This window comes from Brienomyrus brachyistius, chromosome 19, assembly GCF_023856365.1.
Source record: "Brienomyrus brachyistius isolate T26 chromosome 19, BBRACH_0.4, whole genome shotgun sequence".
NCBI classification, from domain to species: Eukaryota; Metazoa; Chordata; class Actinopteri; order Osteoglossiformes; family Mormyridae; genus Brienomyrus; species Brienomyrus brachyistius.
In genome coordinates, this window is record NC_064551.1 from 3,707,358 (window position 1) to 3,721,537 (window position 14,180).

The following is a 14,180-nucleotide window of genomic DNA, read 5'->3' on the forward strand; positions in this document are numbered from 1 at the left end:
TTATGAAAAAACTAAAAATGCACAAACTCTTGGTTACTTATGGTTATTGTTAGGGCAGCGTGGGGGTTAAGGTTGTCATAGTTAGCGTTAGCATTTTTCACACATAATTGAATGAGCGGGGCCCCATAAGGATAGGTATACCTGACGTGCATGTCTGTGTGTCTGTATGTGTGTGTGTCTCTATGTGTGTGTCTCTGTGTGTCTCTGTGTCTGTGTGTGTCTCTGTGTCTGTGTGTGTCTGTCTGCGTTTTTGTAATTATTCCATTGTAGGCAGCAGAATTCCCCACAATGTGATAAAAACCTTTTAACCTTATGGGGACATTATCTCTGTGATGTATTAGCATAGATTTGACTGCATGCTAACGGACTGGCCCGTCATGCTCCTTCCCCCCCCCCCAGTGAAGGTGACTGGTGGGAGGCCCGATCTCTTGCCACCGGCGGAACCGGATACATCCCCAGTAACTATGTGGCTCCAGTGGACTCCATCCAGGCCGAGGAGTGAGTCTACGCCAGAACTGGGCGTGGTTCCGCCCCACTCAGCTCCTGGGCCCCAACCCATCTGTCAAGCTCATGTGGGACCAGCTGAACCCCCCTCCCCCGAAACCTCTGGGTGTGGGGGCTTCAGTCATGGTTTGGGAAGCCATACAAATGTTTTCTCATGTTTACTGGAGCAGCAGGCCCATCTGGGGTTGGGGGGGACTGGGACTTTATATCTGGTTAGAGAATGCCTTGGGGGGTGGTTAGGGCTGTAGGGGGTGGATTCGAAACGCCCCCCCCCCCCCCAGGTGGCGCTCTCTTCGTCTATCTCCAGGGCTGGTGGTGATGTCCTTTTATTGGTTCATGCCAAGGCGGAATCCAATTACACACATGCAGTAACGTAGGCTGAAATTAACTGTGGTGTGTGGGGGTGGGGGGCGGAGGGATGATCCAATTTGGAGACAAAGGGGGGCTCTGAACACAGATTCCAGGTCCCTCGGAGACTCCCTACTTACCGCTAGCCAGGCTAAAGTAGGTTTTCATGAACTGTGTGGGATCATCTCCTGGAACCCACCCCAGTCCTCAGGGGGCTCATTAATGGCGCGGCCTGCAGTGCCCCACCCTCCCCATCTGCAGATGCCCCCACCCCACCCCCACAGGGGACCGGTCAGAGATTCCCCCCCCAGTCCACGAGGATCCGTGGTCTCTAACCTCTCCGTTCCTCCCTCCAGCTGGTACTTTGGCAAACTGGGCCGCAAGGATGCCGAGAGGCAGCTCCTGTCCAACGGCAACGTGCGCGGAACCTACCTCATCCGGGAGAGCGAGACCACCAAAGGTAACCGCGGCGACCCGGAGGCGGGCCGAGGAGGCTGGCTATCGACCGGCCCGAACCCAAACTCTCTAACCTCTACCAGATGGTCTGTCTGCTGCGATAGTTTCTGCTTTGTATTTTTAAGGAAATGGCGAGATTGTCCTTTTGAAAGCTTGTAATTCCGGTCTGCAACACACACACCACGGTGCGTGGTGCTGTCAGTGTGACGGGCCCGGACCGGGCCGCTGCTGTCGTTGCAGGTGCCTTCTCCCTGTCCATCCGGGACTGGGACGAGATCAAAGGGGAGCACGTGAAGCACTATAAGATCCGCAAGCTGGACAGCGGCGGTTACTACATCACCACCAGGGCGCAGTTTGAGACCCTCCAGCAGCTGGTGCACCACTATTCTGGTGAGGTTCGGCCCGCGAAGATAAAGGGAAAACCAGTTTAATTCATCCCGGCGGGAATTACTGTGCGAGATTAAACAACACCTTAAAAAATGCCAAAAAGAGAATGCAGTATAGTATAAGAATATAGTTTAATACTAAAATGGTTTTAAAGACAAAAGGATAAAAAGATGGAGTGTGTAACTAAAGTTTTGCTGCTCACTTCCATTCCCTGAACAGGCTTTGACCTAGTTACTCTAACCAGGTGACATTCTGTGATCCTGTTGGCTCTTTTTTATCAGCACAGAGCTCATAAAGGAAGTAAAAGGGAGAACTGGGGCTGCAGAGCCACCCGTGGGCTGATCCCTCCTTCTGGGAGGGGCGGCACTATGCTGGGAGCAGGATACAGCTGCTTACCCCCCCCCCCCCCCCCCTGGGGACATGCAGACTCGCGTCACTCAGCCCTCAGGCTGCCTCAGTAGGGCATCAAGGGTTTCGGGGCTCCGGGTTACAGGAGAGCAGCACCGCCCCCCCTCCTCAGCAGGCCTGCTACCATTCCGCACCATGCCTACCCCCGCCTGCTCTCTCACTGACTGTCTGACTGTCCACTTTCCCTAACGTGCCAAGAAATCCGGCACAAATCGCCACGCTCTGCTGCCTCCCTTTCAGTCTGCATCAGCCCACAAAGTCCAGGCTGGAACCCGCAGCCCACAAAGTCCAGGCTGGAACCCGCAGACCCCCCCCCCCCCCCCCGGAGTGTGAAATGGTCACCCTATGCAGTGAAGGGGTGAACCAGGCCATCCTGTTATACGAGGAGAGGAAGACCATACAAGCCCATTAATGGCAGAACCACTGTCAGTACCAGTGCAATGGCCCCTCAGACCACACACTCATGCTAATTGTAATTTATAGAATGACTTTATTAAAATATACACATTGCTGCTGTTTCCTGTCACACAGCGCACGGCAGATCTATAAGCGCCTGCACTCTCCAAGGGTGATATTCAGTCCCTTCTCTGAGTCTCTCTCCCTGCAGTATCTCTGAGATGTTTAAAATCCGCTGTTTTGTCTCCCAAATCGTCACGGTTCCGCCCGTGGATGGGATGTCCTGCACACTGACATCTGCTCTGGCATAGTTTGCTTTCGCCACGCGGCCACCCAGTCTCTGGAGCCCCCCTCGCCTCGCAGCTCTCTCCCCCCGCTCTTCCCCGCACTCTTCCTCCCCCTCACGCCGCCTGCCTGTGTCCCCCCCCGCTCTCTCCTCGCGCAGAGCGCGCCGCGGGCCTGTGCTGCCGCCTGGTGGTGCCCTGCCACAAGGGCATGCCACGCCTGGCCGACCTGTCCGTCAAAACCAAAGACGTGTGGGAGATCCCGCGGGAGTCGCTGCAGCTCATCAAGAGGCTGGGCAATGGGCAGTTTGGGGAGGTCTGGATGGGTATGCGTGCATGCCCACCGCCGTCGCCGCGGAAACCGGCCTCAGGCAGCGTGGAAGGTGCAGCCCTGGGAGGCGGAACTGTGCGTTCTGGGTAATGAAGACATGACTCAGCCACGGGAAAATGAGGGACTTCTGCTATATTACGGACGCATATGTAAATTAAGAGATGCTGATTTTTGGGGGCGTTCTGCTCACCCAGGATGAGGCCTGCACCTTCCACCTCCCTGCTTGCATGTTTATCCCCCTGATAGTTAATTCTGTTCCTTGCCTCCCTTCCCCTCCCCTCCCCTATAGAGAGCGCGGATGGTTTGTGCTATCAGTTAACAAGCGTGTGTGTGAACCTATCCCCCGAAACTGTGGGCCTGTCCCACGATGCATGGGAAGTCTCCCGCGACTCCTTAGCCCTGGAGCTTAAGCTTGGGGCTGGATGTTTCGCTGAGGTCTGGTTTGGTAAGGAAACGACTTCTTATTTTACTGTAACGACCCTTCTGGAAAAATCCGAGAACCCACACCATGTTCCCCATGGAAAAGAGTCGTGTGACACTAATTAGCCTCTGCGAGCAGTATGGATGGCCATCCATCCGCCTATTCTCCACAGCATGTGATCGGCACCTCGCGATGGGCAGACTGACGTGGGCTCTCGGCTTTTTCCAGGGTATCCTGAATTCCTACAGACTTTCCGTTTCTCAGATCTTCCCTTTTAATAGAAACTTTCTGTGCCGACTCACTCTTTCCTCCTTCCTAGTCTGCCATTAAAACTAGTGCAGCGTATTGAATTTTGGTTTACTTACTGGTGTCTCAAAACGTATTTTTTTTTTAACGCCCTCTAAAGGGCTAGAAATACCATAATGCGTAAAATCAGTTCTCTCCGCACGGAGCTCTGGAAGGCCTTCCCCTCTTAACAACCCAACTTCAATACGCTGGAGCATTGAGTGAGACCTGACAGGAGCCTTTAGGTTCTTCACTGGGGTTTGTTTGGCTTCAGCACCATCTCACCAGACCCTTGAAATTGTTCTGATCAGTGAGCGTCTGTGGGTGTGAGCGGGTCGGCCCACACTGAATTGTGGGTAATGAGGCATGCCCGCGCCATGGCAGATGGCGTGTCGGAGAGAGGAGCTTTGCGGCGCCGCTCTTTATGTTAATCACCCTGCGTTGGATTATCCTGGCAGGCGGTGGGCCGCCGTGCCCTTTCCATGTGTCAGACCGTCGTCTGGTCCCACGCAGGCAGACGCATTGGTGTCAGACGCCCTGGTCTCCATGATTCGTCTGTGTTTGCTGCAAAGGCAAATGAACCCCAGAGTCGGTGTCGCTTCTCTTCCTCTTCTGTTCGCATTTCCAATCCTTTTCTGTGAAATAAAAAACTCAAAAAGTCTTCTTAAAAACAGTGAGCAAAATCTGAGATGCAAGTGTTTTTCATAGAAAATTTGATATTTTCCGATGCTTGTTGTTTTATAAGGCCTAGTGTTTGCTGCAGCAGTTTGCAGTGCAGGTTGCTGCTGTTCCTAAAACAGCTTATTCCCTCCTGGGACTCGAACGCTCGCCCGCTCACAGATCCCACCCTTTCGTTGCCACGCCGGCTCTCTGTATCCACTGCATGCGCCCTGACGGTGGTGTTTGCTTGGCGCTGCAGGGACGTGGAACGGCACCACTAAGGTGGCCGTAAAGACACTGAAACCGGGCACCATGTCGCCGGAGTCCTTCCTGGAAGAGGCGCAGATCATGAAGAAGCTCCGTCACGACAAGCTGGTGCAGCTGTACGCCGTGGTGTCCGAGGAGCCGATTTACATCATCACCGAGTACATGGGCAAAGGTCAGAGGTCACTGCCGCTGCCTCCAGTGCGCTGAGCTCAGTATCGGAGTGTCACTGTGAGCCACTCGCTTTGATTTGGTACCACCTGCTGCCTTGTATGACAGTCGGTCATTTAGACAATCAGTAAAAATAGGAAGATAGTGGCGTTAAATGTACGTGTGTAGATGAACCATAGGAACAGTTCTGAGGATCATAAAGACATCCGTTCGCTCTGCCCGTCTTTTCCGGGCATTAAAAGAAGCCCCCCCACCCCCGTAGAGTGATGGGCGGGGCTCTGACACTGTGCCTGTCTGTTGACTCGCGGTTTGTCCTCCTGCTTCCAGGAAGCCTGCTGGAGTTCCTGAAGGACGGGGAAGGCCGCGCTCTCAAGCTGCCAAACCTGGTGGACATGGCAGCCCAAGTGAGTCCCTAGCAGGCGGTTCTCCTAGCAGAGTGGCAGGACCTGCTGTGTTCCCTGTCTCACGCTTCTCTGACAGTCTGCCACATTCAGAACTGGGCTGGCAGTCAGAAATCGGTATGAGGGAGAATTATTAGTGAAATGAAATAATTGCCTATTAATTTGCCTATAATTGTGTCAGTTTCTTATTACACATGCTGCTCGCCTTACGATGGGGTTTACGATTGGGTTACGTTCCAGTGAACCCGGCGTAAGTTGAAAATATCGTAATTCAAATATAGATAGATACTTTAACTACATACCAGTCAATGAAAAGTAATAGACTTGTATTCATTTATCTCGTTATTACAATACTGTACGAAAAAGAGGTTTACGTCGACTTCATTACGATACATTATTCAACACCGTGAGATGCTTAAGCTTAGAGACTGGAAGCACAGCTGTGTGGATTCTGCCGTCCCCCACCATCAGTAGGGTATCCTATAGCATCGCTTGCCCAGGAACAGATTCAACATTCGATAGCTACTGAATGTACAGTAACGCAAGGAGCTTCAGTACTATTGTTGTTGCTTTGTTGTTGTTGCAGCATCTTTTTTTCGCCGTCTGTTTAAACGCCTCTTGACCTGCACCCCTCCTCTGCCTCACTATGATGCTCGTAGCGCAGACAGATAGGGGGCATCACCCTCGTCACTAACACATAGGAAGCAGTGGGCTTTGCCCAGATCCCCATAGGTGGCAGCGGTCCAACCACACTCTTGGGTTATTCCACCTTGTGGCGCGGAGGAACCACTGCACTTCACGAGCCGATGTGGACGCTGTGGCCCTGTCTCTGCAGGTGGCGGGGGGCATGGCCTACATCGAGAGGATGAACTACATCCACAGAGACCTGCGGTCGGCCAACATCCTCGTGGGCGATAGCTTGGTCTGCAAGATCGCCGACTTCGGGCTGGCCAGGCTCATCGAGGACAACGAGTACACGGCACGGCAAGGTGAGTGACGCCCTCCTCCCAACACGTCGTGCACAGGAGGGGGCCTGGACCACATGTCATTCTGTCAGGGCGGGTCCTGGGCGCAGCTGTGGCTGATGTCATCATGCTCTCATCTGCTTTTCCACCCGGGACGTTTGCCTGATTTAACATTTTCATCACACTTTGTGACTGGCCAGGCACTCGGCGTCCCCTGGGTGCCCATGGATGGGAGCCTAGTTATTGAACTGCAGCAGCTAGCTCCACCCACTGGGTGTGGCCACATATGTCATTTCCTGTCTGTCCCCTCTGCACCATCATCTTAGGAGCCAAATTCCCCATCAAGTGGACGGCCCCCGAGGCAGCGCTGTACGGGAGGTTCACCATCAAGTCTGACGTCTGGTCCTTCGGGATCCTGCTTACTGAGCTCGTGACCAAGGGCCGAGTCCCCTACCCAGGTGAGGGTGTGACGCATGATGGGTAAAGTGCCTGCTTTTATTAGTGTCCTTTTGAGGGAGCGCTTGGTGTGGTCGTGCCTGGTAATGCAGCGTGATGCCCTGGCTGGTAATGCCGCCTTAAAGTGCCCCTGACGCTTACCAGCCGGTATGTGATGCCGCTCCTCCTTTCACTGCTTTTACTTGAGTACAAAGTCACAGTACTCTGGCGCCCGCAGACAAGAGCAACCTGTCGCTTTTACGATACGTGGCTAACTAGCAGCTCACGGATTTGTTCGTTTGTTTTGTTTGTCATTTCTGAGTTTCTATAATGCCTCCGTCCTCCATTTGAAGTTTCATCGGCAATTAATATTGTTAGGGTTTTTCTTAGATAATGCCACGCGTTTACGTTGTGTTTTTTTTTTTTTACTAAAGATAAATAAAGGCTGCGAGTGCAGCTGGATGTCCGTATAGAATAGAATAGAATAGAATAAACCTTTATTATCCCACGAATGAGAAATTTAGGTGTTACAGAGCTCTTGCACAAAACGTAATATAGAACAATAGGAGCAGGTAGATACACAAAGATATAAATACAAATGTACAAAAGTTTTGGAAATAAATAAAGATGTACAGAGATATGTACAAAATGTACAGAGATATGTACACAAGTGCGGGGGTGGGGTGGGGTGTGAATGATCCTGGTTACAGCATGTGATATGTCAGTTAAACATATATGAGTAAAAAATACTCACGCTAAACTGTTATAATGTCTATCAGGGACGCTCTCGCTTTTTATAACACGCGCAATGTTGGTGAGATGGTAGCTTTTGCGGAATTTGAGAGCAAGTTTGCAGGGGCCACCTTGGGAGGCGAGAGAGGAGGTAATGCAATGGGGTGAGTCTGAATGAGCTAATTTGCTTTCCTGAGTAGGCTGGTGAGTCAGCCTGCCCCCTCCCTGAGACAGATGTGGATAATGAATATGGGGAATAATGCACCCCCTACCCCCCTTTGATGCCTGTTTTAAGTTTTCCATAGAATTAGGCCCACATATATACAAGCCCATGTCAGAGCCCTTTTTACAAACGAGGCCTGATCGCCAGTAGTCTGTTTGCAGTTTCTGTTCCTTAACATCTATGGTGGAGCTTTCTTTTCCGGAGGCGAAACACTTTCAGCTCCATTTTCCCACGTTCGAGTGACCGGCCCCGATTTGCTGAGCCTGTGTGTCTCCATCACCTGGCAGGAATGAACAACCGGGAGGTGTTGGAGCAGGTGGAGCGCGGCTACAGGATGGCCTGTCCGCAGGACTGCCCCATCTCCCTGCACGAGCTCATGTTGCAGTGCTGGAAGAAGGACCCCGAGGAGCGGCCCACCTTCGAGTACCTGCAGGCCTTCCTGGAGGACTATTTCACCGCCACTGAGCCTCAATATCAGCCCGGAGACAACCTGTAGGGGGTGCTCTCCCGGGCCGCGATGGACCGCACAGCCCCGGCCTGGGCTGAGGTGGGGGAGAGGTGGACCTGCCAAGGCGTGGGACACTTTCAGGAGTTCCATCGACTATTTCCGAGCTCCTTTGCCCCCGGATGGGTACAGGCCAATGCGAGAAAGGGACTCAACAAATTCAGTTTCACGGTGTCTGAGAAGCTGATTTTCACAGGGGGGGGGGGGGCTTGGTTTCTAGGGTGGCTGGCATGTGATTTGATGGGCAATTGCCTGTGCGTAGTGTAAATACAAAGCTACTTGACCACTTATACTTTTGTTTTTCGTTTGTTTTTCTTAATTTTTTATATATATGTGTATATATATTGCTACAGGCTTTATTTTCATCTGGGACAATAAATAACAGGAATAATGAAGGTAACGACTCTTTTTAAACCAATTAACCTGCTGAGGTTTTCAGACCTGGGCATTAATTCAAACCCGCTTTCTCGTTCATAGGACTGGCTCTTATTTTCGGTTTCACTTTTTCTTGGGTAGCATAATGCCCACAATATGTGAAGAGAGAGAAAACGCCCTTCTCTCCAAAGCAAGAAAGTGGCCCCGCGTTACATGCTCATTCGCTGCGTCCTCTGATAAGCAGGAGATTCAGCCAAGTGTGACAAAGTTCTCCCTCATTTTCCAGCTTTTGTTAGAAGTAGCTTTTGTTGTTGACCTGTCATTGTAAAAAGGCCGTTTCTTCCAAGGTGATAGACGTTAGACTGGTGAGAGTGTGTCAGGGTTATTTGTAATTGCAGCTTGAAATGCAGGAAGTCTGCATGTGAGCGGCTCTCTGCCACTCAGACGGGCTGTGTATGCATCTAGACGTCAGCTCTGGGTGCCGTTAAAACTGGAATTATGGAAGAGGTGTGTATATGGGATTGACTTGCAGTTTATTTAAGCAGGAAAAAATATTTTTTTAACTTGTGTACAGCGTTCGATTCACGGCCGTTCCAGTGGATCCTGTGTCTTCATTTGTGTTACATGAAGAATCGCTTTGTAACAGCCCGCAGAATCTGCCGTTGCTCCATACGTACCACTCACTCTAGTCCTGCAGCACGCCACCCACGCCTCTCCTGACCGCTTTGTCAGGCCTCTTTAATTGTTTTGTAAATCAATAATGCATTCTTAGTGTGTGTGTAATCACAGATGTGTGTGTGCGAACTGTTCTGGATCGACTGATCAGTGAGCATATGGTTGGTTCCAAAGGTTAGAGTTTAGACTTGAGCTTAAGTTGGACACAGTAGTAGATCAGGGAACATTGCAGTCTGTCAAACAGCTTCATCTTTTTTTATTATTATTTCACATTTTGTTTTTAATATAACTGTCCATGGCTTTTATTTCTCATTATTCCTCCATGTTCAATTTCTAACATTATTTTTTGTGAAATAAGTAATTTGCCATTTAAAAATGAGGATAATAAACATTTTACACTCTTTTCAATTTAGTGGTCTGTTTTTGGAATATAGCCTGCTTTGTTGCCGTGGGTGGTTGCCATGGACACCGTGTGTAGATTGTATCCTGTCCGTTATTGATCTGCATATGTCCTGTTTGCAAGGTGAAGATCCTCACTGTCCCAGAATGCAGCTTTTACTCAATTGTACGAAAGTAGCCGAGTGCAGCAGGAGGGTGTGCTGAAGTAAGGAGGTGACCAGAAGTTCCTGCTGATCCTCAGCGTTGTGCGCAGGAGTTCATACTCCTCTTTGTTGTGGTCCCCCTTGACCTAGAACCTGGTCTTCACATGTGACTCTCTGACCAATCTGTCTGGGTGACAGGTGACCTCCCCCTCCTAGCTTAACATTTATGAGCAACTTCGTAATGTTGGTGACAAAATGCGGTAAAGGTTAAGCGGTTTTTTGCCCCCTTTATTCCCCAAAAGACCCTCCCCTACAAGGTACCATGTATAAATGATGTGAGTGAATTTGCATGTACAGAGTGACGACATGGAGCCTGAAGCAGAGGTGGAGCAGGACACTAGACCTTCTGACGGCTATAAATTCAGTTGCTTTCTAATCGCAGCCTAATGGAACTGCCTTTTCTTCCCATACCTCCCCATGCAGGGGCGCTGTAAAGGGGGGTAAACGATGACGATTCTCGGGGCCCATGACTGAGAGGGGGCCCAGAGAAGCCCCCAATAAACTGTGTTGGGGGGCCCTGTCAAGATTCTTTTCATGGGGCCCAAAATCCTTAGCAGCGCCCCTGTCCCCATGATCATAAATTGCTGACACTGCATTCAAATGACCGACCAAGGACCCTGGCATATCTTTACTACTTTTCCTTACACCAGGTTTGAGTGTCAGCGGTATTGGAGCAGGAGCTACACAAAGACTGCTAACAAAGAAAGAGCCGAATAAGTCTCTCGAAAGGCCGGAAGTGCAGTGGCCCGTGTAAAGAGGAATTGGGCTGTAACAGGAATTAATAGGACAGACAGGTCTTGAGGTGTTTCTTGAAGCTGGAGAGAATCTGATGCATGTGACGAGGACAGAAACTCTGGGACAAGAGCTGTGTATCCAGCGTTTACGTACAACTAACTTTGACAGGCTGCAGCAACCATCTATGCCCAGTAGAGGGAGGAGTTGGTTTCACGATGTGGCTCTTTTACCATCTATTATAATAAGCATGTTTCCGTGAAAGCTGTTCCAGAAACACTGCTAAGGGTTTGCTGTAACATCCGAGTCTAGTCTACCAATGTAATGCACTTAAGTGTAAATGCTTTTTTTTTTTTTTTTTTTGCACAGGCAAATAATCGCGTGGCATCTGGTCCACGATAAATACGCCATCACGCGTAAAACGCATCGCATTACACGGATCAATTGCTGGCCATACGACGAGGTGAGGTGCCGCTTTTCCTGCCATGTGCCGCCGCTGTTGGCGTGACTGCGCGGACTCTGCCTGCCGCCTTATTGATTGGAGCCAGGTCCTGCCGGCGTTTTTAATGATCCTCTCCCTCATCCTACCTCTGTCTCTTGGCACCTTCGGCTCGAACTGATGCTCTTCACGTCTGTCAGAGTGGCGTAAGTTTTTTCCCATTCATTACTACTCAGTAAATAAATTATCGGTTTATTTTACCTTAATAATTGTAGTCATGGATTAAGGAAGATGCTTTGATATAAAGTCAATTTTATAATCTGGCTGCCTTGGAATCTCTGCTAGCAGATTGGGGACCGCATTGCTGTCGTCATCCCTGACAGGATTCGCATCCTAAATTCATGCGGAGGACGGAGTGAATGCTCCCCCACTATTCCCATTATACCTCGTTTAATCTGTCCTGTAAATAAGAACATACTGCTTTTACTCTCCCCCAAAGACGCGCGTGTAAAGCTGCGTCCGAACCTCCATCCATCCACGCTCGCCAGAATGAGCGGCTAGGAACCTTCGCAAAGGCACACAGTTCCTGGGCGTAGCTGTAGTGTGGATTTGAAGTGATTTTATTCATCTTGTTGCTAATGGGCCCCATGACCGAACCAGCATAAGCCTTGGATTCGTTTTTTCATATGCAAATTTTAATGAAGTTACAAAAAGCACCATAAGATTTATTTCCAATACAACAATGAAGTGTTTACATTAATATTTGCTCTGTGTTGGGTAAGACTAACACAATAAAGCATTTGGTCAATGCACTTTTAAATGTCATCAGTTGTGCTTGTTTCATAGTCCAATTTTCATGAAGACTGATATAATTGGTAATCGTCCAATTTAAAATCTAAAATATTTACTAGGTTAGGAAAGTCCTGGCAAGTGATTATGGTCCATTGTATGTATCTAAAGCAATTCAAAGGTCAGAATATTGTTGCTGAAATGAGAACATTTATTCTGGGGAAAAGTGGTTCCCAAAGTAGTCTGATTTGACTAGATTTTAACTTTCAAGTTATCCATGTAAGCAAAATACAAACCGCTGAAATGCAACAAAAACAGTCGTATAATCCTGACAGAGTTGTGTAGTCGATGCAGCAATTCAAAGGAAAATAGAAACCTGCATTAGTTCAAGGAAAATTACACGTAAGCTGTGTGATGCAATAACAGACATTTATCTTTTATTGTAGTGACTGTTTGCTGGTACCTCTTATCTTAAACCTATACCGCTATCATATCTCGGACGGTAATGGTTTTATTGTAAACATTAGCATGTGAGCTGCTATTGGTGTGCAGCACTGAGAGATGGATGTCTTCATCACCATTCAGAAAGCCTACTACCCCCTCCTGTGTACTTTGGGAATTCCAGGTTTGAACCCGTCTTTTTTTCTCGCTAAAGATCCCATATAAAAATAGTGTAGATAATGACAGTCATTATTCAACTGCTATGTATCTACTACATTCACCTTCCATATCTCTGAAATTCAATGGTAAATTACACGCATATGAATATGGCCACAGGCTTAATGGTAAACGTGAGAGTGGCTATGATTACAATGCCGATATAGTGCCGTACAAAGACTCAGGGCTTTTTTTTTTTGCTATTAGAATTGTGTTTGTCTTCAACAGCCAACCTCTTCACTTTCTACATGGTCTGTTTCCGTAAATGTGGGATGTCGGTGACAGCTGTCATTTACATGGGCTCCCTCACCATAATGGATACCTTATATGTCCTCTGGGTGATCCTTTTAGACCTCACCCTGACCTTCCTGCAGCAGAAGCCTTTTTGGCACTCGCACCCCTGGTGCAGCATCCTGACCTTCCTGCAGTTCGGCTCACTCTACAGCTCCTCCTGGATCGTGGTGGCCTTCACCATTGAGCGCTACTTGGTGCTGAGCTCCACCTATGCCAGTAGGTGGCGCCAGAGTCGCGCCACAGCTGTGCTCACCTGTATGACCATTGTCCTGCTTTCCCACCTGGCTTCCATTCCCATGTGCTGGATCAACGCTGTTGTGAGCATCAACATCACTATGCCAGACGGGGTAAACATCTCCAGCCCCCGGTGCCTCTACATGGAGGGTCCCTACTCCACGACAGTGGTCTGGGTCACCACCTTCCTCTCCAGTGGGCTGCCCATCGTTCTCGTCGTTCTCTTCAATTCGCTCATCGTCAGCCACGTGGTGCAGGCCCACCGCCTCTTCACGAAGGAGGAGCTTCGAGCCATGAAGGTTTCCGGGAGAAATTCCGCAGGTGGAGTTCAGAGGAGCGTCTTGCTCCTGGGAACAGTGTCCGCAGCGTTTGTGGCATTTAGCGTGCCCCGATTCGTCACCTACTGTCTCCTCCGCACAGTGTACAACCGCGAGGACTTCAATCGCGATGATTATGGGCTGCCCATCAACGTGGCCAGCGACCTGGCCAACATGCTGCAAAACCTCAGTTCCACCACCAACTTCGTTCTCTACTGCGTGGTCAGCAGGCAGTTCCGCCAGGAGGTGGCGCACCTGCTTAGCTGTGGTGCCCGGATCAGGCAGGTGGGTTCCGTTTTCACACAGAGCACCATGAAGGTCTTCTCTGTGGCGGACCACAGGACCCCCACGAGCAGAGATCCTGTAAACGTTGTTCTCACTAAACTCCCAAAGCTGACTGAGTTTGGCTGATGTGCTACTGGAGGATAATGTATCTCTAGCTCTTAGAAAAAGGATCTAATCTAGTTGCCTAGATGTACTGAAGATGAATAATGGATGTCTATAAGTTTCACTGTATGCGCCGGTCCATTCGTATTTGTCGTATGGGTCTTTAATAAAAATACTACTGATAAGTCACCGTACAGACGCAAACTAAAAGGTTCAGAACTTGGAGCTTTGGTTGACCATAAAATGATCGAATCTTCTGTAAAATGTCTGTCTCGTTTTCCTGGTTCCTTGTAAGTGCTTAGGCTCTACCTGTAAAGTAAATGCAGGAAGCCACTTCATTTCCACTCAGGTTACAACACGGCAGTGTGAGGCTCTATGTACCTGTACCAATGGCAATGAAAGTATCTTTATTAGGGACTGACATCTTTTGTAAAGCTTAAAGGATTGATTTTAATAAATTGTTACCGAATTCTGGAACCCAGGCTACTGTGCAATTATTCTTT

At 49.4% G+C, this 14,180-nt stretch overlaps 2 protein-coding genes across 7 annotated transcripts in view; both read left to right on the top strand.

The window, feature by feature from the left end:
• Positions 1–9,634, top strand: part of fynb (FYN proto-oncogene, Src family tyrosine kinase b) — a 39,149-nt gene extending 29,515 nt beyond the window's left edge. For 4 of the 6 annotated variants that reach the window (XM_048985494.1, XM_048985492.1, XM_048985493.1 and 1 more), the window contains 9 exons: positions 400–498; positions 1,209–1,312; positions 1,549–1,698; positions 2,945–3,109; positions 4,740–4,919; positions 5,243–5,319; positions 6,152–6,305; positions 6,608–6,739; positions 7,959–9,634. In XM_048985494.1, the coding sequence (XP_048841451.1) occupies positions 400–498; positions 1,209–1,312; positions 1,549–1,698; positions 2,945–3,109; positions 4,740–4,919; positions 5,243–5,319; positions 6,152–6,305; positions 6,608–6,739; positions 7,959–8,167 (1,270 nt within the window). In that variant the 3' untranslated portion in view covers positions 8,168–9,634. Of the gene's footprint in view, positions 1–399; positions 499–1,208; positions 1,313–1,548; positions 1,699–2,944; positions 3,110–3,403; positions 3,560–4,739; positions 4,920–5,242; positions 5,320–6,151; positions 6,306–6,607; positions 6,740–7,958 lie in introns of all 6 variants that reach the window. The other 2 variants (XM_048985498.1, XM_048985496.1) reach the window with 2 other exon arrangements.
• Positions 9,635–9,788: 154 nt separating this feature from the next.
• Positions 9,789–14,154, top strand: LOC125714673 (probable G-protein coupled receptor 139). The gene is made up of 2 exons (XM_048985499.1): positions 9,789–12,413; positions 12,674–14,154. The coding sequence occupies exons 1-2, from the start codon at positions 12,350–12,352 to the stop codon at positions 13,699–13,701; spliced, it is 1,092 nt and encodes a 363-aa protein (XP_048841456.1). The 5' UTR covers positions 9,789–12,349; the 3' UTR covers positions 13,702–14,154.
• The last annotated feature ends 26 nt before the right edge of the window (positions 14,155–14,180 follow it).

Coding starts and splice junctions, on each gene's coding strand:
- LOC125714673 (XM_048985499.1), top strand. CDS start 12,350: ATGGATGTCTTCATCACCATTCAGAAAGCCTACTACCCCCTCCTGTGT. Junction 12,414..12,673: donor GTGTACTTTGGGAATTCCAG/GTTTGAACCCGT, acceptor TGTCTTCAACAG/CCAACCTCTTCACTTTCTAC.